The sequence below is a fragment of the Neocloeon triangulifer genome, unplaced genomic scaffold (assembly GCF_031216515.1).
Source record: "Neocloeon triangulifer isolate White Clay Creek 2 clone unplaced genomic scaffold, ASM3121651v1 ptg000001l, whole genome shotgun sequence".
Taxonomy (NCBI): domain Eukaryota; kingdom Metazoa; phylum Arthropoda; class Insecta; order Ephemeroptera; family Baetidae; genus Neocloeon; species Neocloeon triangulifer.
In genome coordinates, this window is record NW_026775544.1 from 10717209 (window position 1) to 10743115 (window position 25907).

The window sequence follows — 25907 nt, forward strand, 5'->3', positions numbered from 1 at the left end:
CCGTACCGCGGTGGATCTGAATCAGACCAATCGCGGCACACCCGTGTTACTGGCATAGACCGCACGAGTGGCGTGGGTCGCGCTATTCGTATAATCTACTGCAGCCCGTTTACGAGGTGAGTGACATTTTTCCTTTTTTCCTATTTCTGTCAGAGTTTGCAATTTGTTCTGAGTGTGATGTTTGATTTTTGTCAAATTTATGGCGGGCCTCGCGGGCCGGGCCCTTTCTTCGTTCGTGCGGGGCCAATGTCACCGGTCCCTGAGCCCCGTACAGCCTTGTATACACGCCATACAAACGTCCCAGCAAATGGCTGCCATAAGCTTAGCATGGGCCGACGCATTTTGGCGCGGGGGCCCGCGGGGCCGCGCGCCCCGCTCGATCGGCCGCGGCCAAAAATTAAACCGATTTATTTGCCAAATTTTGGCCGCGCCAGGTTTGGCCGCGCCCGCCGAATACCCGCCGAACGTAAACATTGGTGGTCGGCTCGGCTCGCAATGGCGAGTATACGAGGCTATATGCAGGCCCATGTATTCCTTATGGCCCTATCCCTTATATACACGGTAGGGTTAGGGCGAGTTGGCCTCCTGCGAGGCCGACGGCCGGCGGCCCTCGGATTAGTGGCCACGCGCGAGGCCGCCGGCCCAAATGAGCGGGACTTTCTTTCATGGGACCCCCGCTCGGGGCCCCTGGGCCCTCTTTTCGGCTCAAATAGTTTCGCCATAGTTTAGCATGGGGCCTCGTGTGACACGATAACCCAGTAAGCCGGGGGCCCCTGCATGGACCCAAAGGGCCCCTGATTTTTGTTATTTTTAGCAAAATGGCGTGTCAGAAGATGGCGCGAGGAGAAATGAAGGTCGAACTTACAAAAATATAAATTACAAATTAGTGGCACGCACTTTGCGTGTTCGGGGGCGCACGGGGGGCCCAGTGATTTTTTTGGGAAAATTTTTTTTTCGCTAATCGACAGCTCGGCATCACTGGGTTTGGATTGGTGGGTGTCGCGGCCACGGATTCGGTCTCGGTTCTTGAAAATATTTAATAATTGAGGCGCCATGACGCTGTAGACCTGTGGAGCACACAACTGCCTTGCCTTAAGTAAGCACCAACGGCCAAACACATTCCCTCTTCAGTCCGAATGTCACTCCTAGAAGAATTAAAATCATTAATTTTTACCATCAAATAATATTCATTAAATTGATAAATTAGTTCAAGATTGAAATTGATTAATTTGGACAAACCGTTTCAAGGATGTAATTTAAATATCCTTCCATTTAAATTCCTCAGTTTATCTTTGCAGTCATATCTGGATACATCAAATAATTAAATTTGGATTTATTTCTTTTATAATTTCTGAATTATTTATTGAAAAAAATTTAATTTATTTTTAGTCTCCATTTAAAATGCCACTTTTACGCGGCAACTAGCTATTTTTTTATTATTATTTATTTTTTTCTTCCGCGGTTGTTCAAAGTTCAGAAAAGACAGTCCGTTATCCCCTCCCCCCGGCATCAGAATAATAACGTAAATATTATCCGCGGCCGAATTGGCGGCAAACTTAGGTGCCCGAAGTTGCATCTGCCTTGGCGCCCTCGTGCGTCATTTGTTGACAAGAGGCGCGAATCCCGTTCCAATAAAATAATACGTGACCGGCGAGCGCGGTTTGGCAAATTTCGAATTCGCAACGACAAAATTCGTCGCACCCGGGCTCGGTTGATTTTTCTTATATATTTAATCGACCTTCCGAGCCGAACGGCAGCTGCCAAGCAGCCATACTTGCCGTGGCACGTTCGCTTCCTATGCGGCAACGCAATTTCCACCGAATTCAATTTTTCATATTTTTATGTGCGAAAGTCGCCTGTTTCGGTTCGGATTGCTACGTTTTGCTGCCAAAATGCGGTTTCAATAAAATTTGGCGCGAAAACCGGGTCGGTTCGCGAGAATGGGGATTCGTTCTGGAAACGCAATGTATTCGAGGGTTGCTTTCGTTTCTCGGGTTGGCGCGCTCTTGCATGACCCTCCCTCGGCACGGCTCGGTGCGAGCAAAGCACGACGCCAGCCGCTGCTGCTATTGACCGGCGTGGGTCCCCCTCGGAGCGGCACGGCTCACAAATTACCCAGCGCGGCTTGGCGCTGCCATTTCGTGAGGTCGGCGAGCGAGGCTAGCACTAAATTACCAGCGCTAGTTGCGAGGCATTCCGCCAGTGGCGCTGCCCCGGAGACCGTTTAAAAAACGTGAAGCGCAGTTGCCAGTTCGCTCGCTCGCCGATCGCCTCGCCGAATTCGACATTTCTGAGTGAAGGCGCGGCCGAAAAGTTGTTTTTCCGTTCGGACGGGTCCATAGTAGGCGGCCGAGGGCCGACTGGCGGCGGGTCGCGCGCCCCCGAGCCGAATTCGCGAAGCGGCCGCTCGACGCTTGGCAAGCCTGGGTGGCGGCGAGTGCGTCTTGGCAGTAGAGAACGAGGCGGCGGAGGCTCTGGTAGTGTGTTGTGTGTGTGTGTAATTTGTGAAAATGTCGGAGCAACGCTGGAGGGAGGACCCGGGTGTTTGGTGGCCCGCTCCCGACCAGAACAACAGAGCCCCGGACTCGTTCCCGTACAAAAATTTCCCACCCCCTAGTGCTGCCCCTTGCGTCAGGGGCTACCCTGACTACCGCGGGGTCCCCGGCAGGCCAGACGGCTCAGTGGCGCCCCCCGGCTGGTGGCCGTCTTACCCCGGAATGGACGGTGGCATGACCAATTCGGCCGCAGTGGTTAGTTTCTTTCGGCCGCCCCCCGACGACGATGCCGAATCGGCCCAGTGACAAATTCTCTGCACGTGGTGGTTGCTGCGTTTCCTTCGTCGGCAGCTGCGGGGGCCCCGGGGCCCCGCCGGCATGTGGTGGTGCGGCCAGACCGGATGGCGCTAATTTAGAGAGAGACACACTCACACACCGAGGGGAACGTTCCCGACGAGAGCTTTTTTTTTTCGGAAAAAAATTGGCCGAATCGTGCGATCAATAATTTTTTAATTGGATTCTTAATTAACCTCGAACAAACCTGTTTTGCTCCGGACGCTGCTCTCTCGGCTCTCTTTCCCTCTTCTTATTCTTTCGAAAGCTCTTTCGCTTAGAAAGATTGATTTATTTTCTGCGCGGAAAAGCCGCGCCATCAAATGTAAACACAACCTTTTTTTCCCATACGACCGCCCGTAATGAGAGTGTTTATTTACGCCGCGACCATTGTGCTTGCTTGACACACTCGTGGGTCTCTCCCAATTTTCTTCCAAATATTAATTGCCTGTTATTCATAATTATTATTATTTTTTTAATTATATTAAAAAATATCAGGGCCGACCGCGCATTTTAAATATTTCAAATCGGGACTGCGGCGGCGACTCCTTTTGTGCATACGGCGTGTGTGTGTTGGCCCGTTCGTTCATTCGCTCTGGGTTTGAGGGTTGAGAGGGGAGAATATTGATTAGAAAGGAAGTCAAGGGTTGGTCCCCACAGCATCCAAACTTTGACTATAAATTAAAGAATTTACCAGAGGGAGAAAGAGAGAGAGAGAGCTCGCGGCTTAAATTATTAACCAGCCGCTTTTTAATGATTTATCGAATTGGTTTAATGAGTTTTATCTCGCGCGCCCGCTTGTGTTTGTTTGCTGATTAAATCAAAACATGTGCGCGAGCGGGGCGCTTTTTCGTGATAATATAAAATAAAAACGCACGCGGAACTGCGGGAAAGTTTCAGTCGCTTGCTATTTTTTTTTTCGATGATTGTCTTTTGAAAATGACGGTTTTGTAAAAATTGGAAAAAATTCCTAGAAACGAGGTTTCTAAAATTCTTTGCTATTTTTACAAAATAATTGTTTTGAAAAAAAATGATTGTTTGTCGGTACGAATGTGTATTTTTCGCGTAGAACGAATTTTTTTCTCTCTCATCCCTGGATTCTCACAAAGCTTTTGCATTTTATTCCGAGTGCTTTTGATTCCGCTTGATAAACTCGTGCGGCGCGCGTTCAGGGTCAGCGCGACGGAGAGAAAGAACCGGCTGCCGAATGCAGGCAGTTGGCGCGCCAAACGCGCGGCGGGAAACAATGCAACCACCTGCCCTTTTTGTAGCAATTGTAGCCCCCGAACGAAGAAATTGGGGCGCAGTGAGTGAACGAATGTGTGTTTGTCTTGTTTTAGCCGCAAAACTCTTCACAACAGCAGAGTCAGCTGCACCAGCTTCACCAGCAACACCAACAGATTCAGCAGTTCCAGCAGCATCAGTTCCAGCCCCAGCACCAACAGCAGCACCAGGCCGCAGCGCAGCAACTCCACTTACAACAACAGCAGCATCAACAAAGAGGCAAAATGCCGCGTGGAAAGGGACCTGATGCCAAGCCCAGGGGGCGCATGACTGCCTATGCCTTCTTCGTGCAGACCTGCAGGGAGGAGCACAAGAAGAAGCACCCCGAGGAGTCCGTCGTCTTTGCCGAGTTCTCCAAGAAGTGCGCCGAAAGGTGGAAGGTGAGTTCTTGTTGTTGGATCTTTTCTCTCTTGCAGCTTTCCAGCTCGGACGGACCTGAAAGAGGGAGGGTGGGAGAGGTCGAGACCTGCGGCGGCTCCAATGATCACCGCCAGATAACGCGCGCGGCCTATAAATCCTTTTAGAAAGCACAATTTTACTGCTCTATCTCTAGGGGCCTCAAACCGCTTTTTCAGCTTCCCAATTAAATTAACCAAATCATTTATCGAGCATTTTAATTTTTCAGCATTTATAAGAATTTATTCGTTCACATTTAGGTCTTCTATTCTTAAATGAAATGCAAGCGTTTACGTAGAATATTTAATTGGCTCTTTAATTAGAAACAAAGATTTAGGTTTTTTGATCAAAATTAATGGAGTTATATGAGATGGCAATTAATTAATTGTGATTGTCATGCGCATAGTTCCATTGATTTTGCCAGAAAATGGATTTCTCTGCAGATGCGTTCAAGTTGCCAACTGAAAATTTAATCAAAATATATCGCGGGCCTGTAACGTGACAAACGGTTGGTAAGTTTCGTCCCCCTTGGTGGAACCAATTTGTGCGCTGCGCCCCGAAATTTCCTTTCTAGCAGGTCGATACACGCGCCCGCAGCCGAATTTTAAATCCATATTACGAAGCGGCCATTTTGTTTATAATTTTCCTATTGGCTATAAAATTGTCCTCCGTCCAACTAATAAAATCTTAATTTATTGCTCGCTCCGCAGAGGCGGCCCGACCGCCCGCTCCGCTTTTGCTCCGAACGGGAAAGTTGGATTTTTTAATTTTCGAATTGGCGTTGCGTTTTAGTTTTGAAATTCCTGCAGGAGAGGCTGGAGTAAATTGCTGGCCAACAAAATTGAGGGGCTCCGGCGGATAATCACGATTTATGGCTCGAGGACGCGCGCCTTCTCCCTCTCGGAACCCAATTTTGTAACTTTTTCATTCAAAACGGCCCTTTTCCTTTTTCTCTCAAATTAGAAGTTTTGATTTTGAAATTATTTTCATACAATTTATGTAAAAGTCACTGCGCTTGGAACAATCACATCCTCCCCTCTCGCGCTTTGTTCTGCCGCTTGGTTTTTTCACTCGCTGGTCATCTGTACGTTGAACCTCGAGGCGAGCCGCGCGCTTTTAATATTTTTTATATTATTTCTTCCCGACTCGCTCGCTCGCTCGCCGCCCATAATGGAATCTTAATTAACACTTTTATGAATATTTTAAATGGAAATAAATTTACTCCTCCAACCTTGGTCAGTTTAATTTTTTATATATTTTGAGTTTTTTCCGCTTGGGCGATTTCTTTTCGATCGGGAAATTTGATATGTGGCCGGGATATTTTGTTTATTAGGGTTTGGATCGTAATTCGTGCACGGCTCGGGTCGGTCTCGCAGCACAGTCGAGCTAGCTGGCCGTGGTCCACACCTGGTTAATAAACTGGCTGAGAGAGAGAAAGAGAACCGGATCCTCGATGTGTGGGAATACAGGTTTTGTGGATGGAGATCGCGGCGGCGGCGGCCAAGCAGGCAGGCAGGCCGAGGCAGCAGGTGCGCGCGCACCCCGCTGCTCCCCTCGTCTAATCTCGCCAACCCTAGGGGTGCCTGCTGCATGTGCCTCAAACTAATAACTTTACAAAAATCAATTCCCGCGAATTCGCCCCGCACTCATTTCCCTTCTCTAAATCTTCATTTTCCCTCCTCGGGCGTGGGGGCTCCCGGGGGTCGGCGCGGGGCCCGCGGGCCCCGCGACCCACTTGGAGGGGTTTTGTTTGTTTACGTTGGGCGGCGGGCAGGCGGGGTTTCATCCCCCCACCCTCGGAGCAGCTCTGCTGCAGCACCCCAGGCTATGGAAATGGACAGGGAGGAAATTAGAATACCCCCTTTCCTCCTCTATTGATCCGAGCAGTTGAAATTCGCTCTTGCACTATGCTTGGCGCGTTAGGAAATTAAAAAGTTGCCCCTCGCGCCCTCATTGGCTGGAAATTTAATTGATTTTTTTCTCTCTCTTATTAACCTGCTCAAGGCTATTGAACGCGCCGCTTATGTAATTATTGATTATTGCCGCGGAAAAAAACTAAAATAGTCAAATTGCGTCAAAAACTTTCTTGTGTTTTTGTTGCTCGTAGAAAAGTAAATTTTGCTGAAATTAGAGCCGCGGACGGAAAATTGAATCAATTACGAGCGCGAGTTGTTTCGAGAGAGAGCTAGCGAGTGTGTTCTGTTCTTGCCCAGCATCTCTCGTTTCATGTAAAAGGGGTTGGTTGGTGCCTGCAGATATATTGCCACATATTGATCCACTCTAAATGCTTCTAGTCGCTCTCTCTCTCATACATGCGGCGGCTCTCCGCCACCAATTTGATTTTAAAATAGGGGAGAATGGAAATTGGCGTTCGCCCTCTGCTGCGGATTCGCGCAAACAAATATAATCCACCTCCTCTTTGGAGGAAGAAGTGTCGGATAATGCAAATCGTCTAATCAAAGGACATTCATTCTTTTCGTCTTTGGAAGAATAAAAAACACGGTTCTTTATTGCTTTATCTCTTCTGTTATCAAGGGGTCGTTTTGTTTGCCCTGAAAGAGTTCATTCTAGCCTTGTTTTGGGGTTTTTACTTATCTGGAAATCTGTTTGATTGCAGACCATGGTGGACAAGGAAAAGAAGCGTTTCCACGAGATGGCCGAGAAGGACAAGAAGCGCTACGAGCTGGAAATGAAGGACTACAAGCCGCCCAAGGGCGAGAAGGTCCGCGGAAAGAAGCGCAAGCACATCAAGGACCCCAACGCACCCAAGCGCTCTCTGTAAGTGAACAAAAAACAATTTTCCTCATTTACTGTTCAAAGTTTTGGAGTTCGAATTCTCATTTTGTTGCAAGAAACTTCCAACTATTTTTAATGAATTGATTTACCTTAATTAATATCAATTTGAGAAAAATTTTGAATAAAATGTTGAATTTTGTATTTTCTTGATTTTAGGTCTGCCTTCTTCTGGTTCTGCAATGATGAGAGGCCCAAGGTGAAGGCCATCAACCCCGAATACGGTGTCGGCGACATTGCCAAGGAGCTGGGCCGCAGGTGGTCTGATTGCGACCCTGAGTGCAAGGGCAAGTACGAGGCCATGGCCGAGAAGGACAAGGCTCGCTACGACAGGGTGAGTTAAAATTTTGATATTCAAATTATTCGTCTTTTTAAAACTCGATTCATTTGTTGTGTTTTTTGATTTGATGTGAAAATTAATCTTGCATTTGTCTGATTGTAGGAAATGACCGCCTACAAGAAGAAGCCCAAGTTGCCCCCAGGAGTGCCTGCCAAGCCCGCCTCCGAAGACGAGGATGACGACGGCGACGACGATGATGGAGATGACGACGAATAAACAGTAATAACTTAAGAATAATAATGCTGCTGAGAGACTGTGCTACAACCATCGCCCCCCAGTGTACATACATTTAAAGAGTAAATCATGCAAACAAGTTTTCAATTTTGGGTTTGTACTTAGCCAATGAACGACGACTGTTGTATCAAAATTTTTCATACAACTGGGAGGGTTTGACCTGATGCACGCAATGCAGTCGGTTTTCATTTCGTTAGGCGCATTGTCTTTCTCCTAGGTGTAAGTGTGTGTATCTTTTTCTTTGGTACCTGCTTCAGTCTGCTGCTGGCTGGAGTCAAATCCTCCTGGTGGCTTAACAAGTGCAATTGGTGGTGAGGCCGGCCGCCATAAGGACTCCTCTATACATAATATATTTTGTTCTCGTGTTCATGTCTATACACATTCCTCACGTGAAGGATAGAACAAACAAGGAAGAAAAATTCAAAAAAAGAAAACAAACGTTAAACACACGGAGAAGAAGAAGCAAGTAAATTAAGAATAATCATCATTTTAAGGAGAAAAACATTTTAAAAATAATTACACTACTCTGATTGTAAAATACTGTAGAATATTTTAATACTTTGCAGACCACAAACTACTACTGAACGAGACAGAGGCGCGTCATTTTAAGAAAGTGTAACCGCGCCTCACCCTCTTTTTTTATTTACACAAAGAAAAAGTAAACTGATGACCGATGATATGCTCTGTATTTAAGTTTCTAGATGAAAATCGACTTAGTAAAGTCAGTATTTGTTTTGTATCTCATAGAAAATAAACTAAAAAAAATTTCCAAAACTCGCTTTTGTTTCAATAATCAAAATTTATTCAACAACTGTATAATTCGTAGGTCCAACTTGATAAAAAGCGATCACAGACAAAGTAATAATAATTGAATTCGATCGTTCTTTGGCAATTCACAATGGCTGCCTTTCGAAGGCGATTTCATTGCATTATTTGCAACTTTGAATAAACGCACTCGCCGGCAATCCAGGTTGACCAAATCGAGTAGTCCTCGCCGAGGAAGATGAAGTCGGCGTCGGCACCAAAGTTCAACGTGCCCTTCCGGCCGTGAATGCCAATGGCGCGCGCAGCGTGCAGTGAGGCCGCCTCCAGCGCGCTCACCATCGAACACCCTGCAATGGAATTTCTCTATTTTAGTCGTTTGGAGCAAATATCAGCTTTTGGGCTGACCAGTGGCTTGGGCAAAGTGCTGCACGCACTCGATCATGCTGGCAATGCTGCCGCACAGGGTGGTCGTGCCGGCCACGTACGCGTGGCTGTTCCGCACTTCAACGGCCATCTGCCCCAACTGATGCGTCCCCTCTTGCAGGCCGAGGGCTGAGATAGCGTCCGTTACCAGAACCAGACCTATTACAACACACGATCCCCTTACTCAGCGTTCTCTCACACAGGGGTGATGCTCAATTCTATTGTGCTTCTTAAATTCTCACGCAACTTTTTTCTTTGTATGGACCAACGCATTCTTTCATCCCCCATCAGTGTAGAAAAAATTGACCCATTATTTTTTCAGGAACTCAAATATTTCATGTATTTAGTTATAAATTATTTAATCGATAAAAAGTGAGACTTTATCAATTAAAGTGTTTAAATGGAAAATAATAAATTGATGAAGCAAAACCAAAATGAGACCATTTGGATGTGTTCTGTGTGCGATTCTAAGTGCAGCCGGATGTGTGTGAATTCCGTCCGCAATGATTCCGAAAAACACAGTTTTCCCCTCAGGCACCGCGTCCGACGTCAACAGTCCAACAATGCCAGGATCTCTGTGATGAAACTGGAGCAAAAGAATTATTTAAATCCTTTTAAATTATAATATTTACTGGAAGCATAGCGTTGAATAAGTGAGTAATAAAGGTGGCCCCGTGCTGGACAGCAACCTCGCCGTGGACTAGATCGCCCATCGAGTGACCTACAGAGACGGTCACATTACGTCTGGACAATTCTTCAACAACCTCAGAGGCGTTTTTAAGTTCAGGTGCCAGAGTCACGATGGAAACATTGTCGAGACCGCCGTAGACGTCCAATACTGATTGAAAACCCTGAAAAAGAAAATATTAATTATAAAAAAGATTTATTTAAGTAATTAAAAAATAGCAAAAGCTAATTATTAAATATATTTTCCTAATAGAGAATGATTGATTTTTATGTTAAAGTTTCTTTTTAATTAAAATAGTTATCTAAATTGATCAATTTAATTAAAAATATTTCATTCAATATTTTAATTTCAGAAATTATTTATGATATATAATGATTATTTTAAAAATGAATTCAACCAATTTAACACGAACTTAAATTAAAACATTAAGCTTGCTTCGATATTCAGTAATTTGAAACTGAATAAAGTTTCCTCACTTTGGCAAAGGTTCTGATAAACTCTGCAGGGTGGGCACCCTTTTTCATCGGGCTGATGAAGGGTCCTTCGAGGTGCACCCCAAGGACGGTGGCACCGTGTTTGCCTCCCTGCTGCGTTTGAATCGTCGGCAAAACGCGGTGATAAACCGCTTCGGGCGAGGTAACCAGGGTCGGGCAGAACGAGGTGACACCGTGCGCCAAAATGCCCTTGGCCACCTTCGCCACTCCTTGCTCGGCTTTCGCAACGTCGTGCGAAAAATCAACTCCGAAACCACCTGTCGAGGAAGACACAATTATTTTTATAATTTCTGTTTAGAGTTTAGAACTTTATGGATAGAATTAAAGAGGGTTGTTGCGAAAACTGTACCGTTGATCTGCAAGTCTATGAAGCCTGGCGCGACGATGGCACCCTGGCAGTCGACCTGCAGGTCGGCGCTGACCCTTTCGTCAAAGAAAAGCGTCTCGGGATTCTCGATCTTGCCGTCGCGCACCCACAAATCGTCCTTGACAAGCGTGTGGTCGCGCAGGAGGCGGCAGTTGACAAACTGGACGAGGCGGGACGCCATGCCGGACGCGCTACGGACGACACGATTCGGAGCAGGCCGCCGCAGAGATTAGGAAAACGGGTCGCAGGGTCATTGTTTGCCAATCTCGAGACGTTTTCGCCGCTGACAAGATTCTCGCCAGTGCTGCCAACCAAACTCCTTTCCTTGGACATTGTGGATTTTCAGACATTTCAGTTACCTTAAGAATTAGAAAATCCTAATTTGAATTTTGATTGAAAAATTGCTTTTAGAGATGATTGAGGTAAATAGTTTTGTAATCTGGAAAAAATATAATAAACTCTCGCATATAAATTTGTTCGTTTGGTACGATTCGTGGCGCGAAGCGAGGATCACGGGAGCAATTTGCAGCTCTTATAATGAAGAATTTAGGAGTGAATAGATTACGGTCAAGGACAAGTAAAAGCGGGCTCTTTCAGAAGGCTTTCACTGTAAAATTCGCAAACAAGTTTATTTGATTTTGTTTGCGAATTTCTGAATTTCAAGAGGCTTATTTTCTTTGATAAAATAAAGTAATCATATCATTAGATATTATATATTTATTATTTTGCATGTAATTTTGTGACATGAGTCATGAAATAAATACTTGTGATACTTTAATTTATTTATAACATGAATTATTTATATTATTTTATCATTTAGAACTCTTTCTTGTTTAAGCCGGCCAATTCAGTTTATAAAAAATTCTTTGCACGAATGCTTCATCATTCTAAAAAATATCAAATCAATATAATATATTTTATAAAGATTAATTTTAATAAAAAGATACCAAGCGTGATGAAATTAAAAATATCAAACATTCATTATAACGATAAAAAACAGTTTATATTTATTTTGAATTTTATGTATCAATTTTATTTGAATAAAGTTAACCTCTGGAAAGCCTGGGACTTCTGCCAGGCTGTCTCAGCACATTTTTCACGCCGCCTGCAATTCGTCAAGGTGGAAAGCAGTACGAATGGGTGGCTTCAGTTTTCATTCTCGATCTCATCATCTGGCTTACTTATCGCAGGCAATATTCAAAATCAAATTAATGAAACCGTATTAATTTGAAATATTATATATTATTAAGCCACTGAGCCGCGTTTCATTTGACTAAAAAAAAGACTCGTAGAAGTCAGTTCCTTTTTCCCTAATGAAGCCATTTTTTTTTTTCAAATTTAATCATTGTTTTTGTTTTAAATAACAAAAGTTGGGTTATACAATTGCAAAAAATGAGGCGAAAAGTACATTTTTTGATGGATACCTTTATTAATCAGCAAAAAACAAAATACATCATCATCAGAGTAACTCGATTCCAAAAATAGTAAAGAATACCTTCCCATCATTAACTTAAAAGAAGCGTTAGTGTGTATGTGTACTTATTCATATGTAAACGCTTAAAAAAAAACTCAAAAAGGAGGTGTGTGCATCATTTTCCACTGCTGATCTGAACTGTGCTTTGATTATATTTACACTACATAATATCTATCCCAATCGATTAATCAACCGCAAATAGCTAATTTTTGTTTTCTTGTTCACTCTCCAATCCAATCAACTAATCTAAACGTAATTACGCCCTGCTAACGGTTTTCTCGTTTTATACCACCTATGTACAAAGAAGCATGTGTTGTTGTATATAATTATGTATAATATAATTAATATAAAGAGGACAGTGTAGGTGCAAATCAGTGCCGAGAGACTAGCACACATTTATTTCTGTAAATTCATTCTTCTCATCAATAAAATTCCTTTGGAAGCTGTGTGTGTGTTTACACTTCTGTAAAAGACGTGAGAGTGTATAATATTCATCATCATTCGAATACACAATAGTAAAGATTATGCATGCATAATATTATTACATTTTATTTTATATTATATAGTTGAAGTGCAGTTTTGTTGTTTTCTTTTTTCCAAGTAATTACATTACTGTTAATAATAAAAATATGCCTTGAGCAACGACACTAAAATCATAAATTGTCCACGATGTGATTGAAAAAAACAAATTACTATACGTGGAAAAGGAACACTAAATAATGCGCAAAAAACACAAAAAAGTTAAATGTATATAAACGAACAATAAGAGAAAAACATCGTGTAAAGGCTAGAATTGGTAAATGTATAATTATTATTTAGTATTATGCTTGAAATGTTCTCTTAGAAGTATAATATTACAATAATTTTTGATCACATTAAGGCCAATAAGGGCTAAAAACACTTCCTCTCTTCTGAATCTTGAACATGAAATTACCTCTGCTTTTTTTTTAATTATTTCCGTCGTTTTGTTGTTTTTCGTAATGTATATATATATAATATATGAGAGTGCCAAATCTAAAAAGTAGAAATGTTTGACTGCGGCGGCTTCATTTTCAGTTTTGCTCAAAAATTGGCTTCTTCATTCGACGCGAGACGACTCTACAGATGAGAAAAGCTATCCGTACGAGCCGCTTCCTCAAAATACACACGACAACGACAATTCAATAAAATTGTTTTTATTGTTATCATTTAGCAAAAGGACTAAAGGCAACTGCTTGACCCCGTGTAAAAACAACTGTTTCGCTCTCACTTAGTTATTTTTGCTAAATCTTTCCTTCCCACGTCATTCATTGAATATATAATAAGATGCAGAATTCAAAGTTTGTTTTATTTTCGTCCGACCAAGTAAAATCCAAACAAGTTTCAATTGGCGCTTGTATGATATGTTCTCAATAATCAATAGAAAAATCAGCAAACGATGACGACGGGACATGCGTTTTTTTATTATACTCGATTTTTACGTGTATTTTTTTCTAGTGATTTCATATTATTTGTACTTCAAAACCGACTAATAGAGGACACATTAATGTAAAACTGCCTTCCTAGCGGCGCAATCAAAGTGGGATTCCTTCGATTGTACGCATTTTAATTGTAAAAAAACGTAGAAACAAAAAGAGCAAAATGGAATGCTACGGTTCTAAATATATGCAAAAACACAACAACAAGAACGATTTGGCCATTGTAAGTAAAAACTACGCACACGTTGAAAATTTTTCGGACCGACTTTCGAGTTGGTTAATTATTATATCGATAAATTGCTAGGTCGCCGCTCAACAGTCGAAAAACGTGTGTGAGAGAGAGAGAGAGTGTCTGCGGAGAGCGGACCAATAGCGGTCCGGTGCCAGCGGCGGCCATCTTTGCGCCGCACTTGTTGTGACGGGAGTAGGAATGAAAGAAAGGGAGGCTGGCTGGCGACTCTGACTTATTAACACGGCTCGCTAATCGATTAATATTAATTACGATTAAGCCTACCCTAACATTTTATTGCACTCTCGTTTTGAGATGAAAGTCCCAGCTTTTTTCTACAAACATTAATAACAAACACAGAGTAGAAGAAAAATAAAAACAGGAAAACGCGGGAAAACTCACAACCGTTTGTATGTACATCTCATTCAAACACTTGCGTGTTTGCTTAATCGATTATTTATAATTAAAAGCTATATTCTTCCTTTCAAAAACGTGTCTCTCGAGTGGGCAAATCGCGACCGGTACAAAGCGGAATTTTTCTGAACAATGAATTTATTGTTTTTGGCACAGGCCTCCTTCCTCAAAAGCAGCTCAAAACAATTTTTTTCTCTCTCTTAACATACGCTACGTACGATTTCAATGCACGACGAAGTTTGGCATTACATTCATGTTTGACTAAAATTACTTCTTAAAAATTATTTCAATGATTCGCTCCGGTTGTTGCGAGCAAACGCGTTAAAATTCCTTTCCGTGTGTGAGTGAAGTGTGTGTGCTTTTTATAAGTGTTCGGTGTTAATTAATAGTTGTTTGACAAAGCTAATTATATATCACCGCTGGTTATACGATTTTTCTTGTTATAAACCACTCTTGAAAAGGTGTTCTGCGCCACAAAGTTGATTCGATACGTTAACCCTAGGGTAAAATTATTTTTGTCTCTCTTTTACATGGAACGATTCGCTACTTTTTAAGGACAAACCCCTTAAAAATACGTATTCATATCAATAATATTTGTATTCTCGCATTTAAATATAATTTTTTTGAGTGGCAGATACATAAAAAACATGCAAATGGCCACTAATTTTACGTTTTGAAATTCCGCGCGGGGGCGCATGTTTGCCGGCAAAAGACTCGAATGACACGAAACGCCCCGCGAGTGGATCTACTCTCCAAGGTTATGCAGTAATTTCAATATAATATTCTCTCAATATTAAGGAAGGAAAGTAAAAATACCTGTTTAAATACTGAACACTTCAAAGCACATATTACATGATCATCATTTATGTTTTGTCTCTAGAGATAGCAATAGCTATGCCGTTTTCTTCCACGTTTTTTTTTTTAAATAATCAAAAACACACACCACATTGTAAATATATGATGGGAAACAAATGTGTATGCGCGCAAAATCGATCAGCTTTGATAATAATCTCTAAAAATTTTCAAAAAAAAGGAATTTCCAAATGCACTTCATCTTTGAATATACACAACACTAGAAATGATCAAAAAAAGTTTGAAAATATCTACAGTACAATTTGAGTCGACGTCGTCGTAGGTTCTCCTTCCGATTTGATTTTTCTTTTCATCAACAATTTCCTTTGCTTGAATTTTCCACTAATTCAGCAAGAAATCGTGAAACGTTGGAACAAAAACAGTTTTGTTTGTTTTGTTTGATAACATCATATTAATTTTAGCCTAGGAAGACAATATATTATATTTTTCACATGTCTCTCTCTGTGTTAATATATTATTCATTATTTTTTTCCCATTTTAAATACAAGTCTCTAATTAAAATTCTTTTTCGTACGGGGGTCTTTGTGGTGCAATAGCACCAGTAAGATTCAAAGGCAAATACCAAAAACACCTTGTGTCTTTAAGCGTACACTAATAATATAAAATAAGGGTTACAATAGTAGTATAGAATCAGGGATGACGTGTGTGTGTGTTTGTGAAGTGGGTGCGCGCGCAAAAACGGGGGTATAGAGCTTGAGGCGTACAAAAATTAGAACCTAAGCTCTCTTCATATTCTTCAAGAACAAAGGCAGCAATCCAATATACATATTATATCTCATTAGTATTACAAAGTTATTATTATCATCAACACGCCCCCTTGAAAAACTGGCCTCTGCCCCTTGGGTCGCTCGGAATTCGCTTTTCAGGGGAAAAATCATTTTGTTTTTCCGTGATTAAGTAGCAGAAAGACTTTTCGACAAATACTTGGGCGCGACTCAGAGTCGAGGCTGTTTCAAGGGGCCTCGCCAAAGGAGTATTTAAATTCACCTATGGATGGAATGATAAAATGACAAATAGACAAACAACTTCAGAAATGGCAGCCAGAATCTCAAATAATTTTTTGTTTCACGTCTATATGTTGAATAATTTTGCAGCCATTGTTTGCATCCTTTGCTTTTGTATGTAACTCTAATTATTGCTATTCTGATGAAGATTTTCTTTACAAATATTTAGTCGCCGCTCGGTTTGGACGAACGACAAAAACTAATTAGTCTGTGACTGTCTTCGCGTGGTTGCAAAAGAACAATACATTGAAAAGATTTGAAGACAAAAATGATAAGTGTGTGTTGGTGTACTCGACTGCTTTGTACACGCGACTGATTGTAAAACCATCGAAAATGTCTATCACAATAATGACGTGCTACTTTTTTTTCTTCTTCCACAATCGAGAAATAAACAAGTCGAGTCAGCGCAGCACTCCTCTTTCATTAAGCGAGGTGGTCGAAGAGGAGTGTTGGACCAAATTCTGGCCGATCATTTTTCTCAGTTTATTAATCTACCACTTTAGTTATATGAGCCACTCAAATACAATTTCATTCTCAGTAGTTAGAACATTATGGCTTGTCAGTTCTGCAAATAAAAATAAACAAGAGTTGTATATTAACTCCTTTGCACATATATATGTATATGATAAACTATAAGATTTTTTTTTTGATTTTTCAATTTTTTCTCGTTTCTCTTCAAGATACAGCATCACATCATTTTAAAAACTCCAGTGATTTGTTGTTTCAGCATTTCAATTGCATCAGTTTTTTTTAAAAAAAATACAAGAATGCATTTCAATAATAAAGAAATTCTGCTGCTTCACGAATATATATGTATATATTGATTATTAGAATGGTCTTGGCTCACAAAAGCAAGGGGGTAAGAGTTTGCAAGGAGTTGTTAGTTAGTAACTTTTGATTTTAACAAGTGTGTGAAAAGTGACCGCGAGATCTTTCGTTGTTTGTGCAAAGGGTTTGTGTTCCGACCAAAAGAGCCAAAACGGATGAGACGACATTAAGACATTCACTTCGATAACACACTTTACACAATAAGGCCAAAGGACTCTTGCGAGACGGTGGAGAAATTGAATAATTGACCCCAGGGCTGCGTTTCTTTTTAAAACTTTTTTTGATTAGAATCAGTGACTGAGTAGAAAAATTGGGGCAAAAGGAAAGGAGTCTGCGTCCCGAGGGAGAAGGAAAATTTTCATTTGCACGTCACGTTATTCACAAAAGGCCTTCGATGAGCAATGATGAGACTTGGAGGAAGCCTGTGTTTATGGTACATTGATTACATTGATTTGTTTTGTGCGTGAGGAGGCAACGATAGGACTGTGGTGTTTGTTTGTTCGCGAATCCTTTTGTGAGCCAAGCGTGGTTGGTATTATTGGTAAAAAGAGAAGATAAAACATTATATCACAGTTATGATTTGAAAAAGTCGCGATTAAAATAAAATATTCACAGCATTTAACAATGAGTCTGTGATGTTTTCTGATGTACTGCACTTTTAAGCAGATCCAAAGGAACGAAGGGTACCAAAGGCAAGAATTAATATTTTAAATATTGGCCTCGGCAACCAGTTAACTGAAAAAGTAAATCATCATTCATTTTCAATTACGAGCAATAAACCATTAAATTAATTAATAAAAAAAAATGACCACTGATTTGAGCAGAAACTAAAGCAATCTGACAAAAGAAAGCATCTTGTAACGTGTAGGCACTTAAACCGAGTCGAGTGCAGCACAAACGGAATCATTCTCTTTTGCAACATTTTTTCGCATTTCAAATTTCCTCCCTACAATTATTGACTTATCATATGTACAACGTGTTGAATTAAAAAACAATGAAACGAAGTAGCATATCAGCTGTATGGCACCACTGAATAATAACGCATAGTGTGTAGTGACAATTAATTCATCGCTCGCACAAAACACTCTAACTTTTAGAGAGAGAACCTGAGTTTAACATCTTTTCCTTCTTTTTGCTGTACTCATCACTCTCGCACTCAAATAGGAACATGTGTGCCAATACTTCTGTGATGTAAATAATTAATATTCTCTGCTAAATGCAACTTAAGCTCTACCTCTGGTTGGGGTAGGCTCACTTTTTCACAAGAGATCAGTTGAAGTGGGCCTAACCTTGATTTTCTGCTGCCACCGCTGACTCACACGATGTACAGCGTGTTCAGCACCAAGACATGGTGATTGTTCTTCGCAAGGGTGACAACGTAGCCTTCCGATGTTATCTTCAATCCGCAGCAACGTGACACCTAAAAATTTTAACATATTTGTTTCAAAGAGTCAGATTTAAGCTAGATTTAATGATATTTTCTTATTTACTCATTTGTTTTGTAGAGTTTTTAACAACCGTGCATAAAAAAATATGAAAAACATATTTTAATTTGATTTTCTTGGAGATTTAGCCATATTCAACAAAGGAAAAATTTGGTTTTTACTGTTTCTAGGACTATTGGAGAAAATTAATGATTTTATTGGCAGGGTACTGGGTATACCAAGAATTCCAGTATAAATGATATAACAGTATTAATTGATAAATATTTTGGTTTCATAAAAAAAAGTTTATCTGGACATAAGCCTGTGATGGCTGAACCTCAACCTCAACCAAAAAATTCAAAGTTCTAGGCTTAGTAAAAACGTAAAAAAAGTGTTTTGGGATTTCCCTGTATCCTCCCTTAGTAATCTTCAATTATGCTAATTTAGGTTTAATATTATTTTTCCTTTTAACTGTTTGAAATAATTTATTACAATATCTGCAAGATTGTGTTATTGGGACACATGACTTTTTTCATAGATTATATCAGACCTTTAATTGTTATTGAAAGTTCCTTCCCATAATTTGTAGTTTGATTATTGATAAAAATTTAAAAAACTTAAAATTGCTCAAATTCATACCGCCATGAAGTTTTTGCTCATTCTTATACTTGCCTTGACATAAGGACACTCGAACTCAGAGAGCAAAGAGCCCTCACGAGTGAAAACAGCAACGTGGAAACGATTTCCATGGGAGTCGCCGACCAGCACATCTCCAGCATCTGATATGTCGATTCCATTAGGGAAGTTGGTGTAGCTCTCGTTTCCGATGCGACGCACAAACTGGCCATCTTCGTTGAACACCACAACGCAGTGGCCCTTGAAGTCGCACACAAAGAACTCCTTGCCTGCAATCACGTTAACTTTTTAGGAATTTTCCAACAGAGGAATGCACCGGGCACTGACCACTGATCGCTATGTCAGACGGCTCCCTCATGTAGTCACTGCAGTCAAACCAGCGCAGGAGGTCGCCTGACTCAGCAATGACAAACACTGTGGGGGATACACTGTCCACGGCCACGATTTGCCCAGTGGAGTTGACAGCAAGACCGGCCACAATGTCAATGTACCTGCCAAGATCAATTTATTTTTCGAGGACTAACAATAAGAACCACAATAATATTCCTAATCTACTGTGTGTGACTAATATATTGGACTAGTGTTTGCAAACTGGGTGCTCATAATCATCAGTACAGGAAATGTACCTTATGGCAATTTTCTTGATGAAGTGTCCGTTTTTGGTGAAAATTTGCATGCGTGAGCGCTCATTGCCACGGTCGCAAACGACGAACTTGCCAGAGTTGCGCATGACTGCAACCTTTCGGGGGTACCACAACTGACCCTCCTCCTTGCCTGGTATTCCAAACTGGAACTTGAAGTTGCCAGTTTTGTCGAATACCTGAAAGAACAAGCGGTCATTCAGGTGCTCTGGTAACGAATAAGGGAAAAATAAACAAAATGGTTTGATTCTTGCTGCTCGTCTTTTAATGCAATGAATAAAACAAAGACCACAAAAATACTTCTTCTTGATGTGCATTCTTAAAAAATCTAGCAAAATATCAGTAAGACCTCACAGGTCGTCGAGTCAGTCAAAAAAGTCGGTAACAGCCTGAGGGAGGGTAGTAGTAGTTATTCGGCGTATTCACCTGGATGCGGTGGTTGTTGGTATCGGCAACCACTATGTCTTCATCATTTCCCAGGCAAAAGCCGTGGGGCGAGTTAAATTGGCCCTTATTGGGACCGAGCTGACCAAACTTGCAGCGGATTTGCATCGGAGTGGTTTTGCTTGAGCCGGTGCTGCGCACTTGCTGAGAGAAGGCAGACATTGAGTTGTTCCCGTTTCCAATCAGCTCCAGATCATCTACATGTTAATTTCCAACATTAGAATGCATATCAACATAGACTGCATCCACTTCCAAAAGCAAACCTGAAACCCTGTCATGCGACAAACCAAAATCATTAAAAAAATACCTTGCAGGGGGGAGGTTGACGATGAGTGGAATCCACCGCCTCCACCGTTCAGGTTAAGAGCGGATACAGCATTGCTTAGCAGAGAAGCGTCCAGGTTAGGTGAAGTAACTTGAGGCCTGCCAAAGCCCCCACCATTGGTGGACCCATTCATATGGCCATTGTTGAGATCTGCAAATAAAATGTTGATCTTAAGTAAAGTTAATTATAATAAAAAAAATTTTATTTAGTTTTTTTTCTTAGGTTTTTGTGAAATTAGATGCTAACCATGGTTATCAAGAGATATTCCTCCAAGCTTGGCAAGAGCCTGCAGATTGTTGTAAGCGTGACTCATGGGATTTGGATCGGCCAGCAGTTCTGACAGAGTGAAGGGATTGGTTGGAGACGGGTTTGAGTTACGCGAAGCAGGACCAGTAGCCAAGTTGGCAAGCTGCGCGATGTTGTACTCCTGGATGGTTGAAAAGTTGCTCAGCCCTTGCGGAGGGGACAGTGGGCCCCCCGTAGACGCCGGCGATGCGATAGTGCTGGTAGGCAAAGGAACAAAGTCACTGCCAAAGGAGGACTGCATCGAGATGGGCAGCGAAGAGGGACTTTCCTCGACATCAACCTTGATAGGTCCGAGGACGGCCTGTTCGGGCTCCTCTTTCGCCTCAGCCTTTGGTTCTTCGACTTTCTTTTCCTTCTTCATAGACTTGAACTGGCCAAAAGTAGCCTAAAATAGACACCATTAGTAAATATTTAATTATGCAGGGAGAAGGAAATACTTTTAAAGCTTCTTCAAACTTGTTGTAGTCAGTTTCGAATTTCAAGTCAACTTCAACATTTGGCTTAGGTGTTTTCTCGGCAAGTGACTGCAGCCGGTCTCCAATGAGTTTCTTCAGAGACAGAGTCTCGGCAGCATTTCCATTTTCAAGCAGACGCTCTGTGAATTTACAAGCTTCCTCGGCGTGATCTTGGAACTTTTCAAGTCCGTAAATACCCTCCATTATGCGAAGCTCCTGCTCAGAGTGCAGCTGTCCCAGATCATCCAGTGCTTTTTCCATGCACTTTTCCAGCAGAGCCTTGTAACTCTACAAAAATTCCAGCGTTAAAATTATTCCACACTTTCATAGGGTATTTAAAAATTTTTTTTTTCCAAAGAGAAGAATGTATCATACTTGGTAACCAAGCCTCAAGAGAGCCCTGGATTAAAAAGTGAGAATTTGATATAGCCTCTTGTAATAAATTGTAGCACTTGATTGCCAAGTCAACAAGTGTGCTGAGGCCAATTTCAGTTGGTGCGAAAATCGACAATTACCTGGAAGGTCTCTTCTATGAGAGATTTGGCATTTTCTCTTTGATTCTCAAGCTCTGAGAGTGCATTGCTGAGGAGGGCAGATGTTTCCTCACACTTGGAGATGTTTTCCTTGCTCTTGGTGACCAGATCCTGGAGTTCTTTGCGCTGCACGCCCTCTGCGTCAGCAAGCCTTTCAAAGTGATGCTCTGGCAGAGAATGATTCACCAGAATGCACTCGTTGCAAATTGGCACCTAAAACACAATGGGCGGTCAGGCTTCTAATCCATTCCAATCCGTTCAATGAGGTTTCATTAACAAAGGAACGATGTTGAAGAGATAAAACCAGGAATGGAGATAAAAATAAATGTCCACTCCAACGATGCTCTTCGTTTCTATAGCACCAGTTACGAGCCCCTCGTCCAAGAGGAGGAGGGGAAGATACCTTAAGTGCAAGTATCTTAAGGAAACTTTTACTCTGTATCTTACCTGGCAGGTGTAGCAGAAGAATTTGAGGCTTTCAGAGGGGTGCACAGCACAAAGAATAGGCTTATGTATTGGCACCTTCTTGTCTGATTTGGTAAGCTCCTCAAATGACTCCACACGATGACCTTCGAAGCATCTCATAAGCTGGAAAAATTGACATATATGTTAGTATCTTTTTGTTTCAAATTCACTATTTAATATTCTATATTAAGTTGAATTTGATTATAATTATAGATCAGTACATAGCCTTTTATCTCTGTCTGAATACTTTTCATACTCAAATGAAGTCAAGTTTTTATTGTTGCAAAATTTCTACCTGGTGGGCGCTGTTGCAGTTGGGGCAGAGGAAGTTGGCGCAGTCGGCGCATCGGGCGACGGCCTTCTCGTTGGACTTGCAACTGGTGCAAACAGCAGTCTGGGCCGTGATGGCGGCCACGTCCATCAGGTTTGCCAGGACGTGGTCGGCAGGCAGCGCTTTGACGCCAGCAGAGCCAAGAGGCGTGTGCATTTGGCACTTGGGGCACTCGAGGGTGGCGCCCTCGCCAACCAGCCCCTCAAGACACTTGGAGCAGAAGACGTGGAGGCAGGAGAGGACGCGCGGGTCACAGAGGCGCTCACTGCACTTGGGGCAAGTGTGCTCCGTGGGACTAGACTCCTCGAGGCCGCCCAGCTCTTCGTCCTCCTCCTCAAACATGTCGCTGCCCTCGCCCTCCTCACCTTTGAACATCTCCTCGTTCTCAGTCATTGTTGCGAGATGGCGGTCGGATTGAGTGCCACTTGAGTCACTGGTTTCGTTTTTCTGTTTCTCTGGCAATGCTCTTGTCTGTTGGGTACAATTCAACCTGAAACATAAAACGATTTTATGAATTTTTATGAATTTATTTTTACTTCATTCTCTACGGTTTCATAATACAAAAGGGAACGTATTTGGTATAAGCAATTATGATGCCGAGGATTGGCAAGAAGTGTAATTCAAAACGAATATGCCGAGTAAGTGAAATCGCACGCCTCTCCATAATTCAGGCATGCGTTGGCAAATTAAAAGAAGCTCTGACCAAATTGCTCGCAATCAGCAAACTGACAAAATGGACGCGGCAAATAAAAATTCTAGCTTGAACTTTAGCCTCTTGATTTTCAGAAGGAAAATACAGAACTTTCCTTTCTTATCTCTCACTCGTTTGACAAAAAATTGAAAAAGATTTATTTATACATTAAATCAGAGCTGAAAGAAGTTTGGTTCACCTTGCGATCAAAAGCGTAGCAGCCGAGCAAAGCAAGAAACTAAGAATAATTTTTCCCGACGCACCGAATCTGAACGAGATGGCACTTGTTAGCGGGGGGCTCGTTCCACCGGAGTGAGATTACATACTCTTTGCACCACACACACACATAATAGACTTTTGTTTGGTGCATGGTACATACATGGATGGGTCCGCCTCCATTTTTAAATAGGTCACAATCCAAAATGGACACCGCCATGCCGCGAATTCCAGAAAATTTCGCGCCTAACTCGAAGCAAGGTTCCTTTCGAGTCACTCTAGACCGGAGGTGACAGCGAATTCGTGTTTGATCACGCTTGTGACGAGTTTCGAGACGTGTCCTTGAGACGAGCCGATGCCGCAGTGTTGGCCCGCACCGACCGCCACTGCAGCCCCCGAAACCGCCATTCGCGAATTTTGCCCAAATCAACTCGATGCCGTTTTTCGCAGGCCAAACCGGTTGCCCCGGTCGCGAGTTAACGAACGCGAGACGCACGAGCGACCGGCAAACTCAAGGTTGCGAATTCTGCAAGAAAAACTATCATGCTTCGAATGGGGGGATCACAAACCACGAGCCGCCAACCGAGCTCGCTGCAACGCGAATTCTGCCTCGAATAAAGCTGGATTCGGATCAAATTTTGAAATTTATCAAAGATTTGTGGTACTGGATTACGTTTACACGCAAAACCGGCGCCTAAATAGCGAGAATTAAGTAAAAAAGTGAGGAGAAATACGTACCCATTGCCGCCATGATAACGAGTAGCAAATGGCGAATGGCGCTCTGAGGCAGTGTTGCCACAACAATCGTGCAACTCTTTGAATTTATCCAAATAAACAGATGAATTTTAAAATTACTTCAGCATGAAAGAACAAAATAATATCAAATTCATGTAAAAAAACTTATCTTTTTTCTTGCCATAAAAACTTTTAAGATAAGAATATCGGATTTTGAACTATGATTAATGGATATGTTTGTGTAATGTTTGCAGCAATTGCAGCTATGATATTCATTGCGCAGGTTGCGCAGGTTGATAAGAATTTATCTTTAGTTCAAGAAGTCGTTCAAAGGTGGCCCTGTCCATAGGTGGCCCATATATAAATTAGAATTTTTTGTTGGATGACATATAGATATTACAATAGATCTAATTGATATTAATACAACATGAGATAATTTAGATTCCATGACATTTAGACTGAAGAATTGCAGAGCACAGTTGTACTTTAAACACAATAATACAGTAATATACATACCCTATTTTTGTGTCTTTTGTCAGCGATCGAGGGAGAAATGGCGGAATCCGTGGAAAGGTGCGACTTAATTTTATCAGACATAATTATTGATTAATATTTCCATGCTTGAAAGAATAATTTTGCAATAATAATAATTATAAAAAAATAGCATTTGCGATCATTTGTATAAAAAACATGCACAATTTTATTTCTTTATTTTGCAAAACCTCAGCCAAAAGGGTTGTGCTGGTTTTTGTGCCTAAATAAATGTGTATTTTTCCATTTTCCTACACCAAAAGAAAAGTTCGGGCATTTTTCATTCACACATTTCCAGCAAAAACGTACATTTCACATAATTATTATTTTATGGTATGGCTTCTATAGTTATAAATTGGCACATAAATTTAACAAGTTTATAGCAGGAAATGAACTTAATTTCTCCAAGTGAATATGACAACAGAAATTTATTATTTTTATTATTTTACCAATCATTTGTTGGAATCATAAATTTTTGCCACATAATTATATCGTATTTTATGATAGAGCTGCAATGAAACAAAAAATCTTTTGTGGTGGATTGAATTTAAATTCGGCTTTTCCTCGATGGGTTTTTGTGAGTTTTTATTGTTTAAGAAAAACAATATCCTGCTCTACAATAAAAACTCACAAAAACCCATCGAGGAAAAGCCGAATTTAAATTCAATCCACCATGAATCAACCCTCGATCGTGAACTTCTACTACAAAAAAATCTTTTATTCATTTTGTTCTTTAACTTTTAGTTTCATTAAAAAATATTTTTTATTACCAATTCCTTAACAGCTTAATTGCATTCTTAAGTTGGTTTGATTTTCAATAATATTAAAAATCAAATAAATTTTAGATACAAAATTTAACCAATTTAATATAAATTTATGGCAATGATATTGTAATTTGTATTGATTGAATTACTAAAATATATTTCATTTGTGTTTTTAGTGATCCAGAAAATTAAGTTTCAAAACCTTCTCAAATTTGCGAGAGGGAAAATGACCCAAAGTGAGAAACCTCAGGTGATTGGAAGAATTGGCCATCAGAAAAAAATACAGTGTGGCAAAAATAATGAAAAAAATGCAGTTTGTAAGCATATACATAAAACAACCCTGGGAAACTAAATTATTGTGCGATTTCAGCCACTTTAATTTGTTGATAAAGGAAATCCAAAGTCACCTCCAGGCACACATAACATACTTCTGATACCGAAGAGCTGATACTGGAAACAGTCCAGTGGGTGTTCACTATAGCCAGACTATTATTTGCGCCTCACGTTATAACAAATAAG

General features: G+C 41.2%; 3 protein-coding genes across 5 annotated transcripts; 1 reads left to right on the forward strand and 2 right to left on the reverse strand.

Moving 5' to 3' along the window:
* The first annotated feature begins 2483 nt into the window (after positions 1-2483).
* LOC132200220 (high mobility group-T protein) lies at positions 2484-8649 on the forward strand. Its single transcript, XM_059625520.1, has 5 exons — positions 2484-2750; positions 4169-4492; positions 7126-7286; positions 7461-7635; positions 7744-8649. The coding sequence occupies exons 1-5, from the start codon at positions 2511-2513 to the stop codon at positions 7855-7857; spliced, it is 1014 nt and encodes a 337-aa protein (XP_059481503.1). The 5' UTR covers positions 2484-2510; the 3' UTR covers positions 7858-8649.
* Position 8650: 1 nt separating this feature from the next.
* Positions 8651-10915, reverse strand: LOC132200214 (N-acetylglucosamine-6-phosphate deacetylase). Its single transcript, XM_059625507.1, has 6 exons — positions 10595-10915; positions 10228-10502; positions 9696-9914; positions 9505-9649; positions 9046-9222; positions 8651-8987 (listed from the first exon to the last, which is right to left on the reverse strand). The coding sequence occupies exons 1-6, from the start codon at positions 10791-10793 to the stop codon at positions 8797-8799; spliced, it is 1206 nt and encodes a 401-aa protein (XP_059481490.1). The 5' UTR covers positions 10794-10915; the 3' UTR covers positions 8651-8796.
* A 1256-nt stretch (positions 10916-12171) lies between these two features.
* Positions 12172-24252, reverse strand: LOC132201071 (tripartite motif-containing protein 2-like). Of its 3 annotated transcripts, none has more exons than XM_059626968.1 (12): positions 24097-24252; positions 22416-22941; positions 22103-22243; positions 21638-21868; positions 21105-21410; positions 20608-21052; positions 20344-20511; positions 20019-20233; positions 19578-19771; positions 19279-19442; positions 18988-19220; positions 12172-18311 (listed from the first exon to the last, which is right to left on the reverse strand). In XM_059626968.1, exons 2-12 carry the CDS (start codon positions 22842-22844, stop codon positions 18207-18209), a joined length of 2631 nt encoding a protein of 876 aa, XP_059482951.1. In that variant the 5' UTR covers positions 22845-22941; positions 24097-24252; the 3' UTR covers positions 12172-18206. The 3 variants fall into 3 exon arrangements, with proteins under 3 accessions (XP_059482951.1, XP_059482942.1, XP_059482960.1); XM_059626959.1 differs by lacking the exon at positions 24097-24252 and adding an exon at positions 23522-23556; XM_059626977.1 differs by lacking the exon at positions 24097-24252 and adding an exon at positions 23342-23360.
* Positions 24253-25907: the final 1655 nt, after the last annotated feature.